A 24,084-nucleotide genomic window follows, 5' to 3' on the forward strand; every position below is an offset into this window, starting at 1 on the left:
GAGAATGTTAAGTACAAACTCAATTGGCGACATGCATTGCACAAGTGAGTTTGTAGTTAACATTCTCAGTTGCCCGTGTACAAAATTAAATGTTGTTGAGTACTGTTTGAATTTCAGATTCTGGAGCAATTATGCCACACACTCCATAAATATTTCTCTAAAATCTTTCACTTGTTTGAGATAGTTATAGTAATTGTCTAGCATCATATTAACACCTTGTCTGCTAGAGGTTTTCCCCTGCGGCGCTGCATTATCTGATTTCCCATTATTCATGACGAGCTCAGCTCGTCATAATCACACGACCAGTGTACTGCATGACGAGCTAAGCTCGTCATGAGCAGCAAAGGGGTTAAAGAGACTATTATTTATAGATTCCTTACCTTAGAATTACCCCTAGGCATCAGACTGGATCCGGAGAAATCGTTTTGTAGCTGTACCACTGACGCAGATCCGGAGAGAGTGATACCTCAAGTCACTTTCTGACTCCTTATTTGTAACTTTTGTCAACACCTTTTTTGAGTCGATCGACTCCTGGTGCACGGAGGTATGTCAAGTTGGACTGGCTTCAGGCTTACGACTCCTGTCACAAATTGATGTCGGTCACAGACCTGCACCTCGTGTGCCTTTGGTGCCTGGAGCACGACCATGACCGGAAGTCGTTTGTTACCTCCGTCTCACTGATAAAATCTCATATGTGTATAGTACCATCTCAATCAGTTTGTAAGAGGCTTCCTTACCAGCCACACTCTATTGACCAATGCACCCTCCATACATTGCACAATTCCATGACTTCTAAGACTTAATACAAAACTTTTTCCCATCCCATTTGTTGCATAACCGCTCAAACATATTCAGGGTTGTTGCAGCTTCCTTCTTTATCGCTAGCAGTTTTATCCATTTTCACAGTTCGATATATCTGAAAGAATCAGGTAGTGAAATTGTTCATTTTTGATTTATTGAAAGTATTTAACAAAAATTATCAAACAGATCTCAGAGTTTTGTACTTTAACAATTTTAAAAATAACAAAATTCATCAGGTGGTTATTTAGTAGACGTTGTTACCACTTGGCTTTTAGAATAACCATTGCAGTGATTAACAATTTGTTCATGAGAGTAGGACTAGCTAAAATGCGCACTTAACATAGGAATTATTTTTATTACAGCTGTGAAAGAACCATTATCAACAGAACTGCAAACAAGAAAAGAAAGAGAATTTTCAAATGAACCTCGACTAAAGTGTCGGATATTTTACCAGGTACTGCGATCTATAAAAAAAAAAAAGGTGTAAAGCTCATGAAAGTGTATTGCTTAGCAGTTGAACCTTTCCTCTCGGTCTATTAACATTAGGCATGACAACATTTTCATATTTGTTGGATGTTATTTAATTGTATATCTTACCACCTTAACTACTCAGTTCTTGCATGCTTTGTAATGTGAAGAGAAGTGGTTGATTTATTCTTGTATTTGTCATCTTTTGGCAACAGTGCATACTGTTTTTATGTAACATTGACGTCTTGGTGTTGCTAGCCACAGCTCTTCACAATAAATGCTCCTTAAAGGGATACCAGTTGTCTTCTGTTAAACAGCATTCATCCACTCTCCTTTTAGTTTGTTGTAAATGTCCCCTCTACTGAAACCTAATTAAAGAGCTCACTTATTTCACATTGTGCTAAATATGTTAGTTTATTTAGGAACACTGGGTCTGAGGTATGAATATTATTTCACATACCTAAATGTCCATTGTGCTCAATGACTGGTTTGAGAATGGATGTGCAAATGTTTGTGCTACATGAGAACTAATGGATTGCATTGCAAATTTTCCTTTTGCAAGGTGCCACAAAACAGCCTGCCTGTTGAAGGTTAATTAGGCAAGCTGCATATTTTAACACCCTGAGAATGGCTGCGAATGTGCTGGAATGATGGATTGCAAGGGGAAGCAGAATTCCTTCTCTGCTTTAGCATTCCAGTATGATAAATATTTTGCATATAAAAGCATTCACTGCTCATTAAAGGAATAGGTTCTGCTTTAAAAATGTTTTCCACATTTGCGGAAACCTCGGCTTCTGACGCAGTTCCTAAATATGAGTCTGTCCCACAGCCTGTGAGTGCAATAATCTTCCACAAAAGAAACATTTGGGATTTTCTAGCTGATGTTGGTTGGACATCCTGAGGATTCTGCAGACTTAACGATAGTAATCAAACAACGATCGCAAGAAAAGTCCTCTATGAGTATCCAGATAGAAATGTATTCAGCAGAACCCACAGATCATAATGGTTTATTTGTAGGTAATCGTGATTTTTTGGAGGAGTTTTTAAGTGAAACAGATGTACATTTACCTTTCCTACTAATGACAAAATCTCACTTGGAATCCTACAAAGTACTAATTCTCACGATTAGCTTTTATGTATTCTGGATGGGAGCTCTTATTTTCTCTTGATGTATTTGAATTTTCGTCCAGTTGTGTTATTACCAACAGTGCCAAGAAAATATGGTGCGTGTGCGCTCTAGAAATAAAATGCAACCTAAGCTTAACCTCAGGCCAGTTTACAACCTATGATGAAGCGAAAAGCCTTCTGGGAGTGGAGGCAATATCCTAATCGGTATGGTTTTCCATAACCCAATGACAGGGCCCATTTAAACCTCTTCTATTTTTATTGTATGCTTACCTGCCACCTCTTTCTCCTTTCTGATTAGAAAGTTAAACATGCACACGTGTTGGCATCATGTATGCCAACTATCTAGGCTGATCTATTGTCGTTGTCTATATTAAGGTCGCTGCCATGTTAATATGGACACTTGCAAAGGAGGATAAAATGTCAGCATGTGAATTGATGTGACAGTTATTGCCTTTATTTTGTCTGATTGGTTCTTTCGTGTCACCACACTTATAAAAATTGGCAGTTGGGTTCTATTTTTTTTTTTAAAATGTGTTTGGCCATAGGGAGGCAACAGTTGTCTCTTGGTCCTAACCCTGGCAACAGGCCCTGAATGCTTGTTAGACTGTTTTTCTGTTTAAAACTTTATTTTGTTTCGTATAAGTTAACATTCAGCCATTATGAAACTGCAAATCTGGCACAGGCATGGCATTATAAGTAAAGACAAGAATCATTGCTATTGTTGAAGATGCAAGCTGATTGTCAGCGGCCAGATATAGAAATGTACATTTAGCAAACATCATGGGTAACACTGAGAAAATTGAAAATTATTCAGTGCATGCGTTTCGGGGGTAACCATAAACAGTGTAATGTTATAGAACAGCAACTAGCATCTTGACTTGGTATAATCTAATCCTACGCAGACCACCCACACAGTCTTCCGTAGTATCTAGTCAGGCGTGACTATGAATAGGCACTCATCAACCAACCTCACTCCTCCATCTGTGCCGCACCTGAATTCTGGGTGAGCATCAGGTACTCCTGATATGGGGCCCCATGTATCTTTAGTGCGGCTGCATGGTGGCATCAAGTCATGATATGCGTCTGATTGGGTGTTACAGTATGCCATGTCAGTGGGCCCTTCATCATGGTAGGTAGAGGCACCTTTATCCAGAGCATCGCTGTCTGATGGTGTACAAGCAGGAATCTTTTAGCTGCGATGAGCAGACTACCCTTATGGATGTCTTTTTCGTAACCCAGCAGTGCTGTCAAGGGTGTATGAGGTATCCCCACCCGCTATCTCCCTCATGACACGACTCAAAGCATATCAACCAAAAGCATTGCATACTGAGGCATATACTCGGTTGAGGAACTTAGTTCACCAAGCACTGGTGTCCAGTCAGTGACATTGTGCGAACTACAGAACAGTGTGCCCATTGAGTGTCGGTGATGGTTATGCCCAGGTCCTCTTGCCTGTCGAAGCGAGCCTTCACTGCAATAGGCTGCCGGACTCCCTGCGAGTGGGTGAATAACGTCGCAACCGCACTCTTGTGGAAGGACACCTGCAGTAAGTATGTGAGTGCAGGCAATTCCAGGGGTTCTGATAGTGTTATCTAATGGCCTGTATTGTGACGTTCTCTGTAGTAGTGGAACTGTGCAAATATATTAGGTGCGTTGCGCCGACCTCGGGCCAATCACGCAGTACTCTGGCTTCAAAAATGTCACCCATACACAAAATTCCTATTCCTCGCAGGGCCTCACATCTGCCTTCTCCTGTCCCAGTGGAACCCAGAGGCACCACTACAAAGGGAGTTGTGGCAAGTAAAGCAGGGGCCTGGAATTTGTGACCATTGTCTTTATCCAAAGACATTGTATAGTGCCTATGGGGTCCAGGATATGAAATCGATGCACTGGTCTGCTGAACCGAAATTGAGAAGATGTTTAAGGGGATGCTGCATCCCTCTCCAGCCAGAAATGGGGCATGTCTGCTGGGCCGTGTATCCAGTAATGAGCAAAAGCGCATTGTGCTGCTCTGTAATAGGCTTAAAAATCTGGAGCCATCACGCCCCCCCCCCCCCCCCCCCCACACCCCCCATCTTGTAAGGCAAAGTGAAAGTATCCTTTCTCATGCGCAACTGTTTATCCGCTCATGCTAAGCAAGACAGCAGGGTGCCCAATATTCGGTAGACCACACCTGGAAGCAGTAGGTGATATTTGCGAATTAAAAAATAAAGTGAGGTAGCACAACCATCTTTATAAAGACTGTTTGGCCATAGAAACAAAGGAGTAACCAGATCCAGCGAACCACAGCTTCAGGGAGGCGGTGCATTGCTCTACGAAGTTTTTTTAACGCATCACTACCTCTGTCTGTCTGGGTGCCCAGATAGCACACTGATTCGGTCGTTGTACTGACTCGTACTTCATCTGTATCATTGTTGTGGAGGCAGTGAGGGGAAATAAAAGGACTTGTCCCAGATAATGCGCAATCCCGAATGGCCACCGAAAAATCGGGAATGACCACTGAAAAAAACAACCTCCTGGGGAACTGGTTTCAGATTAAGGTCTATGTCCCGAACATATAGCAGTGTGTCATCTGCGTAGGCCGACACTATTATGTTGTAATTTGGTAATCTAATGCCTCCGTGCACAAGATATTTCTGCAAGGCACAGGCTAAGGGCTCTGCCATGAGCGCGTAAAGCAGCGGAGATAATGGACATTCCTGATGAGTGCCCCTTGTAATAGCGAATGGAGGTGTCACTCGACCATTTATTCGTAATCATGCCGTTGGATCCTTATAGAGGACCTGCACCCGTTTTTAGAAGAAGTCACCCATACGGCGAAGCACCACCAGCATGAATCCCCATTCGACAGTCAAAGACTTAATCTGCAGCTAAAAAGACTGCCGCCGCACACACCTCTGGATCAATTCTGAATATAGTACCAAAAAGAGTGTGGAGGTTGTACGCGAGAGACCGACTAGGTAATAAAGCCAGGCTGGTCAGGTGCTACAATTTTAGAGAGTAGGAGCACAAGATGATTAGCTAAGATCTTCCTGTCAACGTTCAATAACGACAGTGGCTGATAAGATGAACAATGCATTGCTGGCTTGCATGGTTTGAGCAGGATGACAAGTAAGGCCTCTCGCATGGTCGGAGACATACAGCCATTCCAGAACATTTCCTTGACTAAATTAACCAAGTGGGGCACAAGCATATCTTAATGTGCCTTGTAAAAGGCGACAAGTCAGCCTTCCTGCTTAGCATATCCTTTAGCTTAGCAGTAATGTCAGTGGGTCAAAGGGGCACCATAAGCCTTTCCCTGAGTGTTTGTCACCCATGTCATGGTAATGTGTGTCAAATAGTCAGTTGTGGCATGCTTATCATGTGATTCAGGAGGTGTATAGGTCGGAGTAATATCGACAACTCCGATCTGTCACCTGGTCGATCCCATGGAGAGGCAAGCCCTGCTTGTCAATAAGGGACAGTATGTTGCTATTTTAGTGGTTAGGTCGATCAAGTCACGCCAGAATAGTGCCCAGCCACTCACCCTCTCCATAATGTCTGGCCTTCGTGTATTTACCTCAATCGCTGACCTCATTTTATGCTAGGTCATGGTATTCCTCTAGCTTGGCCTGATATCCCCCACCACCTTCCTTTCTGCGGTCTTCCTCCGAGCGCGCTATAGTTCAGCCAATTCTGTCTCCAACCCCTCCAATATGCCTCAGATAGAGTGGAAAACACCTGCATGCTTGGAAATTGAGACCCCGCATATATAAACTTTGAACCTCTCCCAAATATTAACAAATGTATCCACAGATATCTTGCGAAACACCGCATCCAGCAGAGAATATTGCGGGAAGTGCCAGGTGGAAGCACGAGGGCGTGGATCTTCCAGTACCAGCTGGACCGTAGAATGATCAGAATAAGTGCAGGACAGGTAGCTACACCGCAGAATCCCAGATTAGAGGCTGCGTGAGGGGAGCCAGTAGTAGATGCAAGTAATGTGTAATCCCTGACCTGCGGCGACGACTGCCTCAGAGGTCTCCCAGGCCAGCGTGCTCAGCAGTTGCTAATATTGCTCGGGCCGCAGGTTATGGGTGCCGAGGTTTGCCCGTGAGTGGTTTAAGGCAGGCAACAGAATGCAGTTAAAGTCACCACCCAAAAGCTGAGGCAGATTACTGTAGCAGTTTAATTTGGCTATCATAGTGTGATAGGATTGCGGGTCATCATAGTTTGTGGCATATACCCCCACTAGCAGTACAGACGTGTGTTCGATGTGACACATGGAGGCAGACACTACCAGCCATTACCCCTCCAACCAGAAGTCACAGGAGGGCCACGTACACTCAACCGATAGCCGATTCACAAGTAAGGGCGGTGGGGACCCAAATCACAGTTGCCAGTTCGATGACCAGGGTGCACTCCCATGCAGGGATCCTCCGGTAGCCCAGTACATTTTTATCAATTTGAAGAGTTGCAGAATGAAAGCAGGGAGGCTAAGCCACTGAGCCTGGATGGGTGCAGTTTGTGCAAGGCAGCCACATGGGCAGAGTGGTATAATGACAGTGGGTCAGTAGCAGCGAGTACAGTCTTAGTATAGAGCAAAGTTACACTGGTCATATAGCAGCTATTAGCTGATCAGTAGTATCCCCCAGGGCATACCGACGGGTCGAGATCTCCTTACTGTTAGGAACCGTTGAGGCTGCAGCATGAGGACCGTTCCCAAGTCAGGCTTCATGCTTCAGCAGAGGCCCAGGCCACCCCAGCCAAAGCTCTATGAGCTGGAGGAACCATTGGGCCAATCACTCCTCACTGGTGCAGATGGGTGCTTCAGCGCAACAGTTTGTCCCATGTGGGTCACAGGCGAGTTAGCAGCCCGCATGAAAGAGGCCCAGGCAGTCCAGGCCAAGCCCTGCTCCACGGCCCCCAGTCCAAGAGAGGGCCTCGGGCCATACAGCCATAAATCTTGCCGCAGGCGTTCGCTTATCCGACTCGATAACCAGGCAGGTTGCCTCCACACAGGTGTCATATGGCAACCAGCCCGGGTGGGCCCCCGCTATCGGCTCCGAGCAGGCAAAGCGACTATTCAGATGTCGATCACTGCCAGGATGCAGGGAGTTTCCAGGGGACAGCTGGTCCACCACCACGGTGGTGTGTATACACCAGCAGATGGATACCACAGGAGGCCGGGGGCGGGTGGATGAGAGTGGAGGCGTAGGGCAGCCTTCCAAAGGTCTCCAGCTTCTGCACCTTCATTTCTTCCAATAAAAAAAGTGTAGCCAGGCCAAGCTGGATCATAACCCAGCTTCCCTTTTTGGATGAGTTACCCGACTCCATGATTTGCAATAAGATACCAGTGTAAGTAATGACCTAATTAATACACTAGCAGATTAATTATCCTTAACTTGTAAGCATTATGAAAGTGAGCTTCTGCAGCCTGGAGAAGGATAAAAGATCATGCCAATTGTAGGAGAGTAGGGTCTGCAATCCTATGATCACCCCAGATTTTTGCTTTTTGCTTCACTGGTTTATGACTTCTCTGGCTGTGGGCCTGCTAATCAGACCCACAGCCTTGCTGTTCTCTCACTAAATTGACACGTGTACCTTAGGTGCATTTACCAATTGGTACTGGGCCACCTTATCAGACCCTGTAACTCGGGGCATAGGTGTACCCAGGGCCTACCAGGGGCTGCAGCATGTATTATGCCACCCCTGGCTGGCCATCTAAATCTGACACAACTGGCTGCACGACAGCTGGGGCAAGGTGGTGTAATCACCCCTTGCTGTAGACATTGTATACCTATATCTAACCCTAAAATTGACACTCGTATTCCCATCAGTCACTACTATGGCAGGCCTTAACAATCCTGAAGGCAGAGTGCTTGGAATCTTGTGAGATGGTGTTCTGGCAGGAGCTGAGCCCAGCTTGCGGAACCAAGTCCTAATAGCTGTTCCATGATAACGCATACCATATACTCTTAAGTGCATTATAATCCTCACGGTTATATGCCAACTCTGGTATCTCTTTATCAAAACATGTCGAGTAAGGTGTCATACGAATTGGAATACTAACCCCTCGCCAATTCTGGCGACGGGGTTAGCATTCCACCCTTCTAGAGGGACACGACATGTATGTAACTGTGAACCCCGGTTAAAGTTCACTCGAGCCTCAGCATCACAAAATGGATGCTGCCACCACAGACACAAGTCTGACCTCCTGCTGCTGGGAGTCCTTCCAGCGAGGAGAGCTTGGACAAAGGGTTTCCTGTCAGGGGCGTTGCTAGCACCATCCCAGACAGGGTTTTGTGTATCCTGGGTAGGCAGGGCTGAATAGGAAGGTGACTGCAAGTGGCACCCCGGTGCTCACTGTGCATCTGCCGGCTAGAACCAGTTCCAGGGACACACCAGCCCCTGAGCTGGGGAAAGTCCGGCATGGGAGAGGGGTGTAACCACCCCCCTTCCTGGTCCCACCCATGGGCAGGACCTAGTCCCGTAACAGCCCCTTTCTTTAGTATAAAGGTGGGAGCGGGGACCCTTCCAAATTAGATCATCTTTGAATCCTGAAACTACTTTCTACGAAAGGAACTCAAGACTTCTTCCTAAGATTTCTCCCTTGTGACTAAGGAGTAGTCACCCTACATCTGCGGGCACCAAATAAGTAACCTGCGGTTTGCTGCACGTCCTTCCTCCGGAACCAGACCGACCAGCACGACGAGACCCGGTATCCCTGGCACCTCTGACCTCTACCTGCATCATCAGCCACGCTGAGATTCGTGGGTGTGACTAGACCTTGAGGGACCGGCCATCTTCAGAACTGCACTAAGCTTATCCAGCACGACCGCCGAGGGATCCTCGAGTGAGTGCTTTGGGGTTTGAGAAGCCCTAACCCTGAGCAGCTCCAGCACCGAAGTCCAGCCCCCCAGCATCCACGAGATCTGCGTGGGGCCCTTCTGCTCTTTGCTGCCCACCGCGTTGTCCGGCCACTTGCCTGCTGGCTTGTAGCCCTCTTGACGACGAACAACGACATCTCCATCGCTGGTCTGGTTTCTCCAGACTGGCCCTTGCTCCCCTCCAACAGAGGAGCACCCCGGACCCTCCTGGTCCACTCCAGACGCCATTTTGAGTCCACCGCGTGGGCTTGCATTTGCCAAGACTTGTTGCCCCAATCCTGGGTCCAGCGACGTCGACAGCAGATACCTTCGTGGGACAGCTCGCACCTCCATCCTGGTCGCCGACAACGCCTCCTGGTCCGAGAGACTGCAGAGCCCAGCGTCGCCCACTCACCTGGTCGAGGTGACTTCGTCCGGTGCCATCCTGGTGCCCATTTAATCACTGGCTAGTGATTCAGAACTGGCCCTCACGGTCCCCTCTGCTTACAGGTATCCTCCATCATCGATCCAGGCTTGGATCACATCGAACTTCATCACTGGTCGCCTGCCAGCAACTTCTTCTTTCAGGCTCCATAGACTGCAACGAGGATTCCCGACGTCTTTTCAGCCCTATGCAGCCGCAGCCCCTGGGCTAGGTAACCTGAGCATTTCGGTGCTCCAGCATAGCTTAACTATCTACGTGTCCAGATCCTTTTTCGTTTCAGCTCTACCTAGTCGGATTCGTCCGATAACACTAACTTTACGAAATCTAGCATCCATAGACTTTGTCCCGCATCCCGCGTGAGAGTGCACACCCTGCACCCGATCTCCCTAGGCCTCCTGCTCGTAATCTGAAGGTTCAGTAGTCCAGTCCTAGCGATCCTAAAGCCTTTGAGACTAGTTACTTACCTGCTAGTATTTCGCATTCCACTTTTGTAGTATATGGTTTTCCGTGCCCCTCGGGCATTTGTGTAAATTGTGCGACTTTCAGAAATTCTTTAAGAGCTTTGTATTGTGCTTAGCGCCCTGTCCTCATAAACAGTCCAGGGCTGTTGTGTTCTAAATAAATGTCCTTTTATTTTCATAACAACGTGTGTGGTGTCCTTTCACTTGGTGTTCAAGGGGTATATGTGATGGTATAACAGCTGGCTTAATACGCCCTCTAGAGTTTAGCCTAAAGACTGCTCTTGTCCATGCTACTAGGATAGCTGGTCTAACAGGTTGACTTACAACCAAGCATCAATAAGGGTCGTTTGGAATGATACACAGTGATCACTAGAATAGTGAGCACTACATATCAGGCCAACTTCTCACACCAATTTTTGGAAATACATAGATGTATTGAATATATTGCTTCAGTATGGTCTCACTACCACAGATACACTACCGCTTTAATACCATCCCTTTATCAGTTACTACAGACATTTTAAGAAATTGTCCTCAATGTTGACTGGCCTAGGATAATTAGGCTGACTGTAAAACAAAACAAATGTAACAGTGGAAACTTAGAAATGTTATATTAATGGTAACTGTTCTGCCTAATGTGGTCTTGGATGTCTATTACTCACGGTGTAACCTTTGTACCAAACTGCACTACACTCTCAAAACCACCAATTAGGCATTACATGATTTAATTAGATCATGAGGACGTGAGGTAATAGTCTATTACCTGAATGTCCTCGTTATCAAACTGTGCATGTTGGTAGGCTTTCTGGCAAAGCTAATACAAATGTTCAACAGTTAGTCTGAGGGATCTTTCAGGACCTTGAACAAATTCATTCGTAGACAATCCAAGAGTAAATTAACCCAACTAGGTGCTTGAACATTTGAGAGATGTGTGGCATTTGAGACATTAGCAAGATTTGAAAGACACGAATGACAAAAGTGTGGATTTCGTAAAACCCTGTCTAAACAGTCTCCTTTGTTAGTCTGTATCTTCTCTAAGTTTGGTCTGCTAAGTTGAGACATCTGTAAATGCTCTCACTAATGTTAGAAATGGGATTTTTGGTAGGCTAGGGCATGTGCCAAAGCTAGGCAGAAACCACCACTCTAGTCAGGATGAGGGAGTTACACTTCTAAAATAACACCTGCTCACCCCCTTGGTAGCTTGGCACTAGCAATCAGGCTTATCTTAGAGGCAGTGTTTAAAGCATTTGCACATAACCAACAGTTATCCAGTGTAAGCACTACAAAAGGACACCACACCAGTTCAGAAAAATATCCAATATTTTTATATACTTAAGACAAGACCAAAAATGATAAAAATCCACAATTCGGTTCTTAGAAATCTTCAGCTATAAAAATAACTGTGAAAAACAGTTCCTTGAAGTCGATCTCTCCGTCCGGGGCCATCACGGGGTCGTGAACAAACAAATCCAAACAGTTCTGGCTGACCGCGGCGTCGCTGGCCAGCTATGGTGTCGGGAAGACCCGCAAACAGTACATTTTAGAAATGCAGGGTCGTCGTGAAGCGAGGCGGTGCGGAGTACTGAGCCCATAGGTCGCGGTTCTGTTTTCTCTGGTGTGATTTCCTGGCAGGAGGTGGAGACGGCATGGTCAGAGGCAGACCAGGCCCTTTGAGGTGCAAGGAAATCTCCTCCCCGTTCCCTAATTGCAGGCCAGGTCTAATCAGCCCTTTCCTGACCCACCTAGACTATCTGGAGCCACTCCTGCTCTGCAGCCTTTTGTCATCCAAAACCCAGACTGGCAATCCACATTCCAGCAGAGGCACACGGGATGACTGAGCAAGAAAATACCTACTTTCTAAAAGTGGTATTTTCAAACAGAGAATGTAAAACTCACCTTTACTAAAAGATGCATCTTTAGATTCTGAGTTCAGGCATACTAAACTTTATTTTCCCACCTAATTCCCAGGACCAGTTATGTTTATAAGATGTTATAAACAAACTCCCCATTCTGTCAAATGGGAACACGTAGCTTTGCAATAGCGAAAAACTAAATTGGCCTTAATTCGCTATCAGGACATGCCACACACTCCAAGGCTGGTCCTACCTTTCACATACACTGCACCCAGCCCACAGGGGTACCTTGGGCCTACCTCTGACATTTAAGAAACGGGAAGGTGAGGGACTGGCAGGTGTGCTCACTGGCCAAGTTGACATGGGATTTACAAACTGCGCGCCGACTCCGCAATGGTGGGTCTGGGTTACCTTTTCAGGGCTACTCACGTGGGTGGCACAATCAGTGCTGCAGGCCCACTAGTAGCAATTGATTCACAGGCGCTGGCACACTCAGTGCACTTTACTAAGGACTAACAAGTAAATCCAATATCCAATCATGGAAACACCAATCCGTAACACAATTTACCTGCACTTTACCAATGATCAGCAGTGAGAAAAGTGTGCAGAAACACTACGCCAGCAAAAACAGAGTCAAAATCGGGAGGTCAGAAAGCAAAAACTCAGGGGAAACACGGCAAAAGATGCCAAGTCTAACATTACATCATTGTTTTATGTCCGTCTAGAGGACATATGAGTGGAATTCTCATTTAAATAGTATTTTTGGGGGCAAGTGTAGGCATGTTACCACTTATGCTTTGGCTTTCCAACAACTTAAAATTGACGGCCCAGATTCTTGATGACACTTAAGCTTGTTTTTTGCAGGAATGTATGCAGGACCCTCTAGGTGACTTATTTGCCAACTGGATCATGGAATTTACTGGATCCTAGTCACATGATAGAGCTTAATCCCTGCTGCTGGTGTCGTATGCAAGGTTTTTTTTATACAGATGCTGTACAGAAGTTTTGAAGGTGTCTGTTGTACATATTTGATTAAACTGTGGGCCTTAAGGTGAAGAAATGCTTTATGGATTCCTTTTTGGGGGGTTTCACATAACCCCTATGCATTGCTTAGTCATTAGTGCAAATTATAACTGAATGCTTTCATGATTATATTAAGAACCTGAAAAGTAGAGGCTGGTAGACTCTTTAAAATATGGAATGATCTAATGCACCTAGTTATGGATGTGAGAGTGCAGGTTGATGCAAATTTACCCTGAAAGTAATAGATATCTGAGACCATATTACACAGAACAGTTTATCATCAGAGGTTTGCTGATAATGTAAATTTAATATTGAAGTGCTTCCACTGCTACATTTTTTTATTTTTGTTCTTTTACTGTACGACGCAACTACTTGCTTATAGTAGAGAGAGGAAGGTGTGCCCCACTTTAGAACATTGATAGGTGGGTGTTTTGGAAAGTTTGCACCGTGGGGGCTATCTTCAAACCTTGTTTTAGTTTTGATGAATGGAGTTCACTGAAGGGAAAATATTTCTTTGATTAAATGTTTTTCGAAAAAACAAATATCTCATAAGCTTGCTTTCTTTACAAATTTGTGTTCTGACATAGCAAAGGTGCTGATTTTTTTCTGTTTATGAATACCATGATGAGAGCTTTATAAGTGAGTAACTTTCTAGCCCAAATTTCCCGGTAAGATAGTTTCCCATCACGTCCCCATAAGAAATGGCGGGGTTCAAGCCCTGTGTTCCTGTCACAGACAGATGTCTGTGACAGACATCCATCTGGTATGCCTTTGGTGCTTGGAGCCGGCCCACGACTGCCTCTTAATAAACCCCAAGGAGCTGAGTGAGCACTCCTTGGAGCTCCTTGTTGCCCAACACTGTTAGTCTCAATGACGCTCCAGGTCCTGGCAGCGTAGAAAACCCCTGGTCTGTTTACAGAGTAGCTCCAGGCAGTCATCATCCTTCTCAAAGTTGTCTTGCAAAAAATCCAGAAAGTCAAACCACCATTCGACTTAACCGCGCCGGTCCAAATCTTCGTAGGAGGCTCTGGAACAACATCACTCTATCCCCTGATCCCACACAGTCTACCTCTGGGTCTGCTCCACTCCTCTCCTAGTTTCCTGGACCCAGAGCGAGACTTGCCCAACAATGAGAATTTTAGGAGTCTATGCACATAATTTTTGGGTGGGCCAACCTCTGTCATGTCCTCGGGCCACATGGATTCGGAAGGTGCGTCCAGTGGATATCTGCAGTCTGGCCCCTTGGATCCGGTTCTGGGTGTAGGACGACTGATTATGCGATCGTGACTTTCCTTAGAGCCCATTCCAGTGGAGTAATTCCTGGAGCCACCACTGCCCCACGGTGCCAATGACCCCATAATCAGATCAGATTCTGAGCCAGATAGGCATTGATTCCAGGACCGGCCAGAACTTGACCTTCCAAGTCGGAGCAGTGCCCCCTTTTTCCTACAGAGTTGTAGAGCCGTATGATTGGGTAGGGTCTAAGGATCCTTATGGTATACACCATCCCCCTAGTTCAGGCAGAAGACAACTGGTATGAGGAACTGGCGGATACCAGTGGTCTGGACACCTCCCCAGAATGGTCTGGGCTCTCCTAGTGTGGCTACAGAGGAAGGTGTTTCATTTTCTATGGTGGTGATAAGGATGGTTGAGGTCCTAGAACTTGCGCTGCCCTTTGTGGCAGAGGTGCTTCAACTGGGAGTCGCCCCTCAGAACCTCTGCTCCCTTGTAACAAATCCATGCACAAGTGCACCTGTGCACAGGACAACTGCCTGCTGCCACTGCCCTGCTCCTGGAAACCCAGTTTTTCTCACACAGCACCCCACCCAGGAGAGTCTGATTGTCTAGACTTCCACATAGAAGGTACATTAAGACACGTTCCTTACTACACCATTGGATAGGGAATCCAAGGGCCTGGACACCTGTGGGATGAGGATGTTCTCCTATGCCAGCCTTGCACTGCAGTTGGTGAGCACTTCAGTCAGTGAACACCACACTTTTGAACAGATACACCCACACGGTTTGGAATTAAGTTGTGCGAATGCTGCCCGTGGTCTCGGAGGAGGTCAGAGCTGTACTGTCACATTCTATTGCTGATGGTAGGAATGCCGCAAAGTTCACCATTTGCTACAGGATGGATATGACTGACTTGCTAGACAGAGTGATTCCGTCGTCAGTGGCACTCAGACCCCATGCCTAGCTGAGATCAATTGGCTTTTTGGGCGCTGTCCAGCCATCCTTTATGGAAATGCACTTTGACACCTTCTCTTCAGAGACGAGGCAGATTCAGAGGTGGAGCGCATCAAAGAAAACCAAGCCACTGCTAAGTCCTTTTGGGGGGGGGGGGGGTCTCCATGGCCCCAATACAACCCCATTCTACCTTCAATGGCTATGATAGGGGCTACCAACTGTGTCCATTCCTGTATCCCCCCCCCCCCCCGTCACAGACTGCAAATCACTTCAGTTTGCTCTTGCACCATTACAAGTACTTCATCATCATCTTCCCCACTAGCAGACCATAATGTTGGAAAAGTGGGTACTACAAATTGTTCAGTGGAGAACCACCTATCCCTGCTCACATTGGGCTCCTTTAGCCAAAGGAGCCAACAAGATGATGCCAGACGCTACAGTGGGCTACGAGCATGATCAGTTTGCTGTGCTATCTTTTGGTCTCACCAGTGCCCCTTGGTTGTTCATCAAGGTGATCGCAGTGGTCGCAGCCTCCTGCTGAGATAGGGGGTTCCAGTCTTCCCCTACCTCGATGATTCGCCCCAGGCAGTCGTCTCCCACCTCCAGACTACGACTGACCTCCTCTCTCAGATGCTCCCTTTCATCACAGCTGTTCTGTATGTAGTTCAGTTTGACAGGCCTATCCCCAGGCACAGTGCTTCCAGTATATTCAGTTCATGATTCTGATTTTTCAACCTCTATCCTGGATTTTGGTGAGCCTGACTCTGAGACCACTGGGCCTCATGGCCTCCTGTTGGTGGCGCATGTCTGCTGGGGTATGTGGGCTCTGCAGTGGGCACAGCATCAGGAGAATCTCTCCAATCTAGCTCGGAATCGGCAAAAGCACTGCAGTGGTGGCTGACAAATCACGATTGGGTTAGCCGCAGTCTCTGATCCTGTGGCATGCAGAGCTGGTTGAAGTGACAGATGTGTCATTCTTGAGCTGCGATGGCCATCTGGTGGAGGTGAAGATCAGAGGACTCTGAACTCCAGCGGAATCTCAGCTCCACATTAATCTGTCAGAGCTGAGAGTGATCCTACTGGCATTGAAAGCCTTTCTTCCTTCTATCAAGACAAGGCTCGTTCGGGTGTTCACGGACAACACCACCTCCATGTTATATTGAAACAATCGGCGCTGTTGGGCTTGTGGATCCTGTGTCGATGCCCTGCTCTTCTAGATATGACTGGAACATCTGGGCATTTCCCTGGTGGTTCAAGATCTGGTGAGCTCTATGAGCACCAGTTAGCTGTCAATGCCTAGTATATCATGTATGTGGTACAAAAGGGGGTGGTGATGGACTGAGCATCTGAACCAATCAAACACTCACACCCAGTCAACAGATCTGGGTTTAATCCATCACCGTTCTTTAGCCCACTCTGCCACCCCAGTTCAGACATGGCCATATGCAAATCAGTCTGACCCTGTGCCTCATGGGAACAGTCCAGCCCGAACTGCCAAGCCATGCCTTCCCTGGACCGGAAACAAGCTTCCCAGGACCGGTTTCATGTATATCATGTATGGCAGCTCCATCCAAAGGTGTGGCAAGGTATCTTCAGAGATTGGGGAGAACCTTGGTTAGATTTATTCGCCACCTTGGAGAACTGCAGTGTCAGTATTGTGTGCGCTAGAGTTTCCAAGGCGACTCCCACTCTGAGATGCCTTTTATTTTGAGTAGAGCTCAGCCTCCTGTACTCTTTTACACCAAACCTACTCCTGCCCAGAGATTTCAAGAATATCAGGAATGACCGGGCCCAATTCATTCTTGTGGCCCCAGATTGGGCGAGGAGGTTATGGTATCCCAACTCCTAAGCATGAGCATCTGTCCTAAGATCAGGTGCCCTTTCGGGAGTGGATCTACTTTCGCAACACGGGCAACTGCGCACACTCCACCTTCATGCAAAGATATTACCTGGCGGCAATTGAAACTTTATGATCTTCCCTGCTGGAGTCTGTAATATCATTCTAGCAGCCAGGCGTCCCTCGATCAAAAATGTATACACCTGTTGTGACAAATTTGTGACTTCATGCACTACCAAAAAGATACATTCCCCTTTCTGCACCTCTGTAACAGAACTTGTTACTTGTTCTTTCATTAGTCCGGGAAGACTTTGCTTTGTGTGCAGTGAAAGGGTTTCTTTCGGCCATATCAGAGTTTTTGTGTTTGCTGGAACAGCCCTCCTTTTTAGGTCACCTGTTCTGACTCAGTTCCTAAAAGTTCTACATCATCTGATCCCTCTAATAACCTTCATCATGGCCCATGGGATTTTAATCTGATATTAACCTTCTTGATGTGTGCGCCCTTTGAGCCTCTCCACAACAGCCTTTTCTGCTTTCTTACCATAAAAACTCAATGTTCGAGGCATATGAGCTGCAGATTGTACACTTTGCATAGATCGCCATCTGGTGTTGGGCTTGGATGATTGCATGTTGTTGTTGTCTTTGAAGAAGTCTTGTAGTCACGAGGCAGGTGACTCCTCCTTCGGTGGACAGTGCGCATGGGATTCGGCTCCATCGTCAGATTGTATTTTTTCCGCCATCGGGTTTGGATGAGACTTTCTGCGCTCCGGATCGGAATCGTTTTCCAAATCCCTTCGCCACGCAATCACAATCACCAACAGTATTGTCTCAATTGCGTGCCTTCAACGTGCAGCCTCAACAGATTCCATTACTCAAACTCCTGCGAACCTCGACGCGGGCCTTTGGGCCTACCCGCGCCGATAGAGAGGGACGTCGATGGAAAGGACTCCATTTAAAAAATGTCCACAGTGTGGTGCTAAATGTCCACATTCGGACCTCCATCCTGTCTGCAATTTGTGCCTCTCTCCAGAACATCGAGGGCAATTGTGAAGCCTGCCTTTCTTTTAAATCAAAAAAAGACTATCCAGGATCGTCGAGCTCAACGCCGAGACCTGCAGCGAGGCACAGGCTCCATTCCGGATATCTTCAGTCCAGGTCCCGATAACCTTCCGGAGCCAGACGAAATCCTTTGCTCCGAAGCAGATGTCTCCGACGCCGATGATGACATCACTCCAGCTCAAAGGGACGTGAGTACTGAAACCCCGGGCCAGGCAACACCAATGGCACCGGTAACACCTTCGCTTTCGGTCTCATGTTCACACCGTACTAAGACTTGGAACGCTCCACCCTTGGGCCCGGCACCGAAAGACAGACAAAAGCCATCCTGCTCCTGCCAACCATCTGGTGCCAAAAAAACACCCTCAGCACTAAAGGCCCAGCAAGCCGAGTTGCCATGCCCTCTTCCGTCTGTACCGAAATCTATAAAAGACTCATCGGCGCCAAAGCAGGTCGATAAAGCATAGACGCCAAAGCAGCCAGGTAAACCACCGGCACCAAAAAAAATGGATAAAACTTTGGTCCCGAAGCAAACTGAAAAACATTCGGCACCGAAGCATATAGAAAAGACTTTGGTACCATCAAAACACAAGATACCAAAAACATCGGAACCAAGCGAAGCTGCTGTACCGGACAATGTCCCAAAACATCCAAAAGCAGCTCCTAAAGACAAATCTTCGACACCAAGCAAGTTTGTGGAGTCCGAAGAGCTTTTCTTACCAGATCCAAAGCAGACTAATATATTTATTCACCCAAGGACTGGTCATATAGTCACCAAGCCACCTACAAAGAGGAAACCAGAACATTTACCCCAAAATCCAGTTCCTCCAAAGAAAATTCATATAGCTACTAACACTTCACCACCACCTACACATCCACTACCTGTTAACCCTAACTTGCTAATTTCACCACCACACCCTCCAGATTTACAGGATCGTGACAATTCACAGGGACTTGGAGAATTAGATGAGGATGTAATGCCATTAAGTCCTGATAATTCACGACAGGAGCCAGACCCTTGGCATGATTGTAACATTGATCCTGATCTAACAAATGATCTGGATTTCTACCCCTCAAAACCATCCACACCAGATGATAATGTGGGGTTTGCACAGCTAGAGTATATCATAAAGTTAAACTTCATTCGGACCCTGTAGAGGAAGATGTTTTATTGGAAACTTTTGCAGAACCACAACAATCTACTCCAGTCTTTCCCATACTACAAGGCCTTCTCAAACAGGTTTAAAGACCCAGTCAGAGCTATGGTTCTTAACCCCAGGGTTGATAAAAATACAAAGCAGCTCCTGGTGACCCTATCTGCATTAAGGCCAACTTCCCTTAGATTCATTAGTAGTAGCCAATGCACGTAAAAGGGCAAACTCCCAAGGATCAGGCGACACACCACCTCCTGACAAGAAATCTAAGTTGTTAGACGCATCAGGCAAACGTATGGTGTCTCAGGCTGCTAATTCATGGAAAATAGCAAACACACAAGCCCTTCAAGCAAGATATGGCAGAGCTCACTATGAAGAGCTAGAGAAGCTCATTCAACGTTTGCCACCAGAATAGAAGGACAAAGCTAATGACCTTATACAAGAAGGGAAACTAATTACTAATACCTCATTTAAATGTGCACTAGACGCAGCAGCCACTGCGTCACGTGCTATATAAATAATAGTTTTCTGCTACGTAGACACGCCTGGCTTAGGGTGTCTGGTTTTAAGCAAGAGGTGCAAAATACAATCCTGAATCAACCATTTGATCAAGAGCACCTTTTTGGACCTACAATTGATGCATCTTTAGAAAAAGACACAGAAACAGCAAAGTCAATGGGGGCCTTACAGTCACTATCTACCAGAGGTTCTTTTCGGCATTCCTTTTATAGAGCAGGTTCCAAATCTAACACATCAGAACACCCTACATTGTCCGATAAAAGTCCCAACCAGGGCTCCTTTTCTAGGGGATACAATAGAGGAGGTTACAGATGTAACAACAATAAGGGTAGAGGCAGAGGTAACACCCGCAGCTCCCCTACCAATAAACAGTGACTTCCCTACGCTTCCCTCCAATCATCCCACTCCTGTCGGGGGACGCATCTCACAGTTCCTACCTGTCTGGAATTCCATAACAACAGACAGGTGGGTAAGACAAATTATCCAGTATGGTTATTGTCTGGAACTCACTCCTACACCCCCCAACATTCCTCAAGACAGTGTCCAATGTCATTAGACCATCCAACGCTACTCAAACAAGAAGTCTTGTCAATGTTACAAAAAGATGCAATAAAGCCAGTTCCTCTACTTCATCAAGGGACAGGAGTTTACTCCCTTTATTTCCTAATCCCAAAAAAGAATTGCTCTCTAAGGCCAATACTGGACCTCAGACCGCTAAACTTTTACCTTCAGGCATACCATTTCCACATGGTCATGTTACAAAAAGTGCTTCCACTACTTCAGCAAGGCGACTTTCTCTCCACTATAAATCTAAAAGACGTCTATTTCCACATTCCAATACATCCCGCTCACAGGAAGTATCTCAGATTTGTGGTAGATGGCCAACACTACCAGTTCAAGGTGCTCCCATTCGGAGTCACCACAGCACCCAGGGTCTTCCCTAAATGCCTCGCAGTCGTTGCAACCCATCTCAAAAGACAACAAATTCATGTCTTTCCCTACCTAGACGATTGGCTCATAAAGGCAAACTCCCTAAACAGCTATGTTCAACACACACTTCAAACACTACAGTTGCTTCACAGTCTGGGATTCACAGTAAATCTAGCCAAATCCCATCTCCAACCGTCTACAATGCAACAATATCTAGGGGCAACAGTGAATACGCTATGCAAACACTAGTTTAAACATTTCAACCACAACACACTCTACCAGCAAGAGTGTTCATGCAACTAATAGGAATAATGACATCATGCATTCTTCTCGTCCTTCATGCAAGACTACAAATGCGCCCATTACAGGAATGTCTAGCACATCAGTGGAACCAGGCTCAAGGTCATCTAACAGATCTGGTGTTGGTGGACAACCGCGCTCTGCAGTGGTGGACCACAAAAAATCTTGCCAAAGGGCGGTCGTTCCTCGAGCCACTTTAACAGCTAGTGCCAACAACAGATGCGTAGCTCACCGGCTAGGGAGCACATCTCAAAAACCATACCACTCAAGGGTAATGGACCTCAACAAAAACGATACCACATCAACTACATGGAATTGTTAGTAATATCTCTAATGCTAGAGTCGTTTCAGTCACAACCCCTCAACAAAGCTGTCCTAATCCTTACAGACAACAAGACAGCAATGTATTGCATTCAAAAAGAGGGGAGGGAGGGGGTACACACTCTCCAGTTATCCTGTCTAGCACAAAGCATCTGGAGGTGGGCCATTCCATGAAATATATACCTCATAGCAGAACATCTACCAGGAGTACACAATCAAATAGCGGATCTGCTCAGTCGTCAAACACAACAGATCCTCGAATGGGAACTTCGTCCTCAAGTTCTTCTTCCATTCTTTCACATGTGGGGACGCCCAGACATAGATCTGTTCGCCACACAAAAAAACACAAAATGCCCAAACTTCTCATCCAGGTATCCACACCCATTGTCCAAAGGCAATGCGCTATGGATGAATTGGTCAGGCAAATTTGCTTACGCTTTTCCGCCTCTCCCACTCATTCCGTTGCTAGTGAGGAAGCTTCAACAGCATTCCATTACAATGATCCTAGTTGCTCCAACATGGGCAAGGCAACCATGGTTCACAACTCTGTTGCAGCTATCAGTAGTACCACATCAAAAGCTGTACCTCTCTCCCAAGTTTCTCACTCAGAACCATGGAGAGATAAGACACCCAGATCCCAATCAGTTCAACCTGGCGATCTGGCTTCTGAAATCCTAGAGTTTGGATACCTCAATCTTCCACAAGAATGTATGAACATTATCAAAGAAGCTAGACGCCTTACAACAAGAGCGTGCTACGCTGCAAAATGGGAAAGGTTTGTCATTTATTGCTCCCACAATAAAATTGACCCGGTAGATGCTATTATTCAAAACATCTTCGTTTACCTTTTGCGTCTACTACAATTTACCTAGCGTATATATCCATGAGATTACATCTAGCTGCCATAGCAGCCTACTTGCAATACAGACAACATCTGTTGTTGTTTAGCGTTCCCCCAATAAAAACTTTTATGGAAGGGCTTAAAAGAATAATTCCGCCAAGAGCTCCACCCTCCCCAGTGTGGAATCTCAATATAATCCTTACTAGACTAATGTGCCCTCCATTTGAACCTCTACACAAATGTGAACTACAGTACCTTACTTGGAAAGTGGCGTTTTTAGTTGCCATCACCTCTCTCAGAAGTGAGCGAACTCCAGGCGTTAACCATACAAGAACCATTTTTACAAATTCTTCATAATAAAGTGGCTCTTAGAACAAATCGAACATTTTTTTTTTTATTTTAATTTTTTATTTTAAAGGTTTTATATAGCGCTGGCTAGACCCGGAGGTATCGGAGCACTTTACATGAGCATCAGATCATAGTTACAGGTTACATCGTTACAAAGGTTACACCATTATTAGAGCATGGCAACATAGTTACTTGTAAGGTCGTGATAAAACAATAAGCACAAATACGAAGGGGAAAAGCAGGCAAGGGGAAAGATTCAGGGGAGGGGTAATAAGGGGGGAAAGAGAAGAGGAGGGTGACCGACACAGCATGGAAAGAGGAGGGGAAGGGCGACGGGGAAACAAACCAGTAGACAAGTCAAAGCAGCGTCCAAAGTCCAGTAAGCTGTGATCCCATTGGAAGTGGTATCACTTCTCTACCTCTGTTGTGGGAGGTTCCCTTTATGTAGTGTACTCTCTGAGGGGTCTCTGAGACTCCAAGCACTACATACTGGATCTTTCCCCAAAAAGGGGAGAGGGAGTGCTTTGACAAGGGGTGCCATACCATACCTCAGCTGTGAGTGGCTCCCTTGGCACAGTGGAGTCTCTCAGCAGGTTTGCAGAGTGTAAATATTGGATCTTTCCCCAACAAGGGAAGGAGTGCTTAGTCAAAGGGCACAAAGGACAGTGGGCTAAGCAGACTAGCAGGCAAGGTGAGAGATTCAGGGGAGAGGGGACAGGAGCTAGGGAAGTAGCCAAAGAGAAAGAGTACTAATGGGAACAAATTTAAATTAATGAGTTATTATATAGCGCTGGCTAAACCCGAAGGAAACAGAGCGCTTTACATGAGGAACAATATTGTTGCAATTTACATCAGTTAAAAATGATATAAGTATCAAGAAAAACATTTAAAGAACATAGGGGACAAGGTGAATGGTGCAAGGAAGGGTATAGGGATAGGGTAAAGGGGTAGGAGGAAGGTAGGACGTAGAGACGAAGGGAAGATCTGCCCAAAGTCCGGCTGGGTAGGTGATGGCAGGGGGGAGTCCATAACCCATCTCCTCTTTACCACCAATTGTTATCCTGGCACAAATATGGCCCAGAAGATAACGTGCGAGAGAAAGTTGTGCAGCACTCTCATTGAGATGTGTCTGATCAAAGTACACAATATTTTTAGTTCAAACCAAGTCGCTTTTCAAAAGCAGCAGGTTTCTGTTGTTTTGTCACATGGAGTCTGGCATATAGTTTCAAATTCTAATCTACGCTGTTCCAAGTGTTCATAGTGCCATAGATTTGGCTGCCCTGCTACATATTCAGATGACCTATACAAAAAAAACATGAAATGCCAATTAGTTGCTAACTTTTGGCATAAAACACACAAAACTTGAAACCAATAACTCTGGCTACACCAAACTGCCAGTTAAGCTTCATATTTAAAGAATGGCATTTTCCGTGAAATAATGGTTCAGAAAACTCTGGTAAAAAGGAGGAACACATTTTGGGGGCATAAAAATGTTTTTACAAAATATTCTTTTAATAATCTGTGGTCCACTCTGGTGGCAAAGAATGCTTCTAAAACTTAT

At 46.0% G+C, this 24,084-nt stretch overlaps 1 protein-coding gene across 1 annotated transcript in view; it reads left to right on the top strand.

Moving 5' to 3' along the window:
• The window catches only part of SUZ12 (SUZ12 polycomb repressive complex 2 subunit), a 910,103-nt gene that overhangs the window by 551,944 nt on the left and 334,075 nt on the right, over positions 1-24,084 (top strand). Inside the window, exon 11 of the mRNA XM_086930882.1 lies at positions 1,164-1,255. Within this exon, the coding sequence (XP_086787008.1) occupies positions 1,164-1,255 (92 nt within the window). The remainder of the gene's footprint in view (positions 1-1,163; positions 1,256-24,084) is intronic.

This window comes from Lissotriton vulgaris, chromosome 7 (genome assembly GCF_964263255.1).
Source record: "Lissotriton vulgaris chromosome 7, aLisVul1.2, whole genome shotgun sequence".
NCBI lineage: Eukaryota > Metazoa > Chordata > Amphibia > Caudata > Salamandridae > Lissotriton > Lissotriton vulgaris.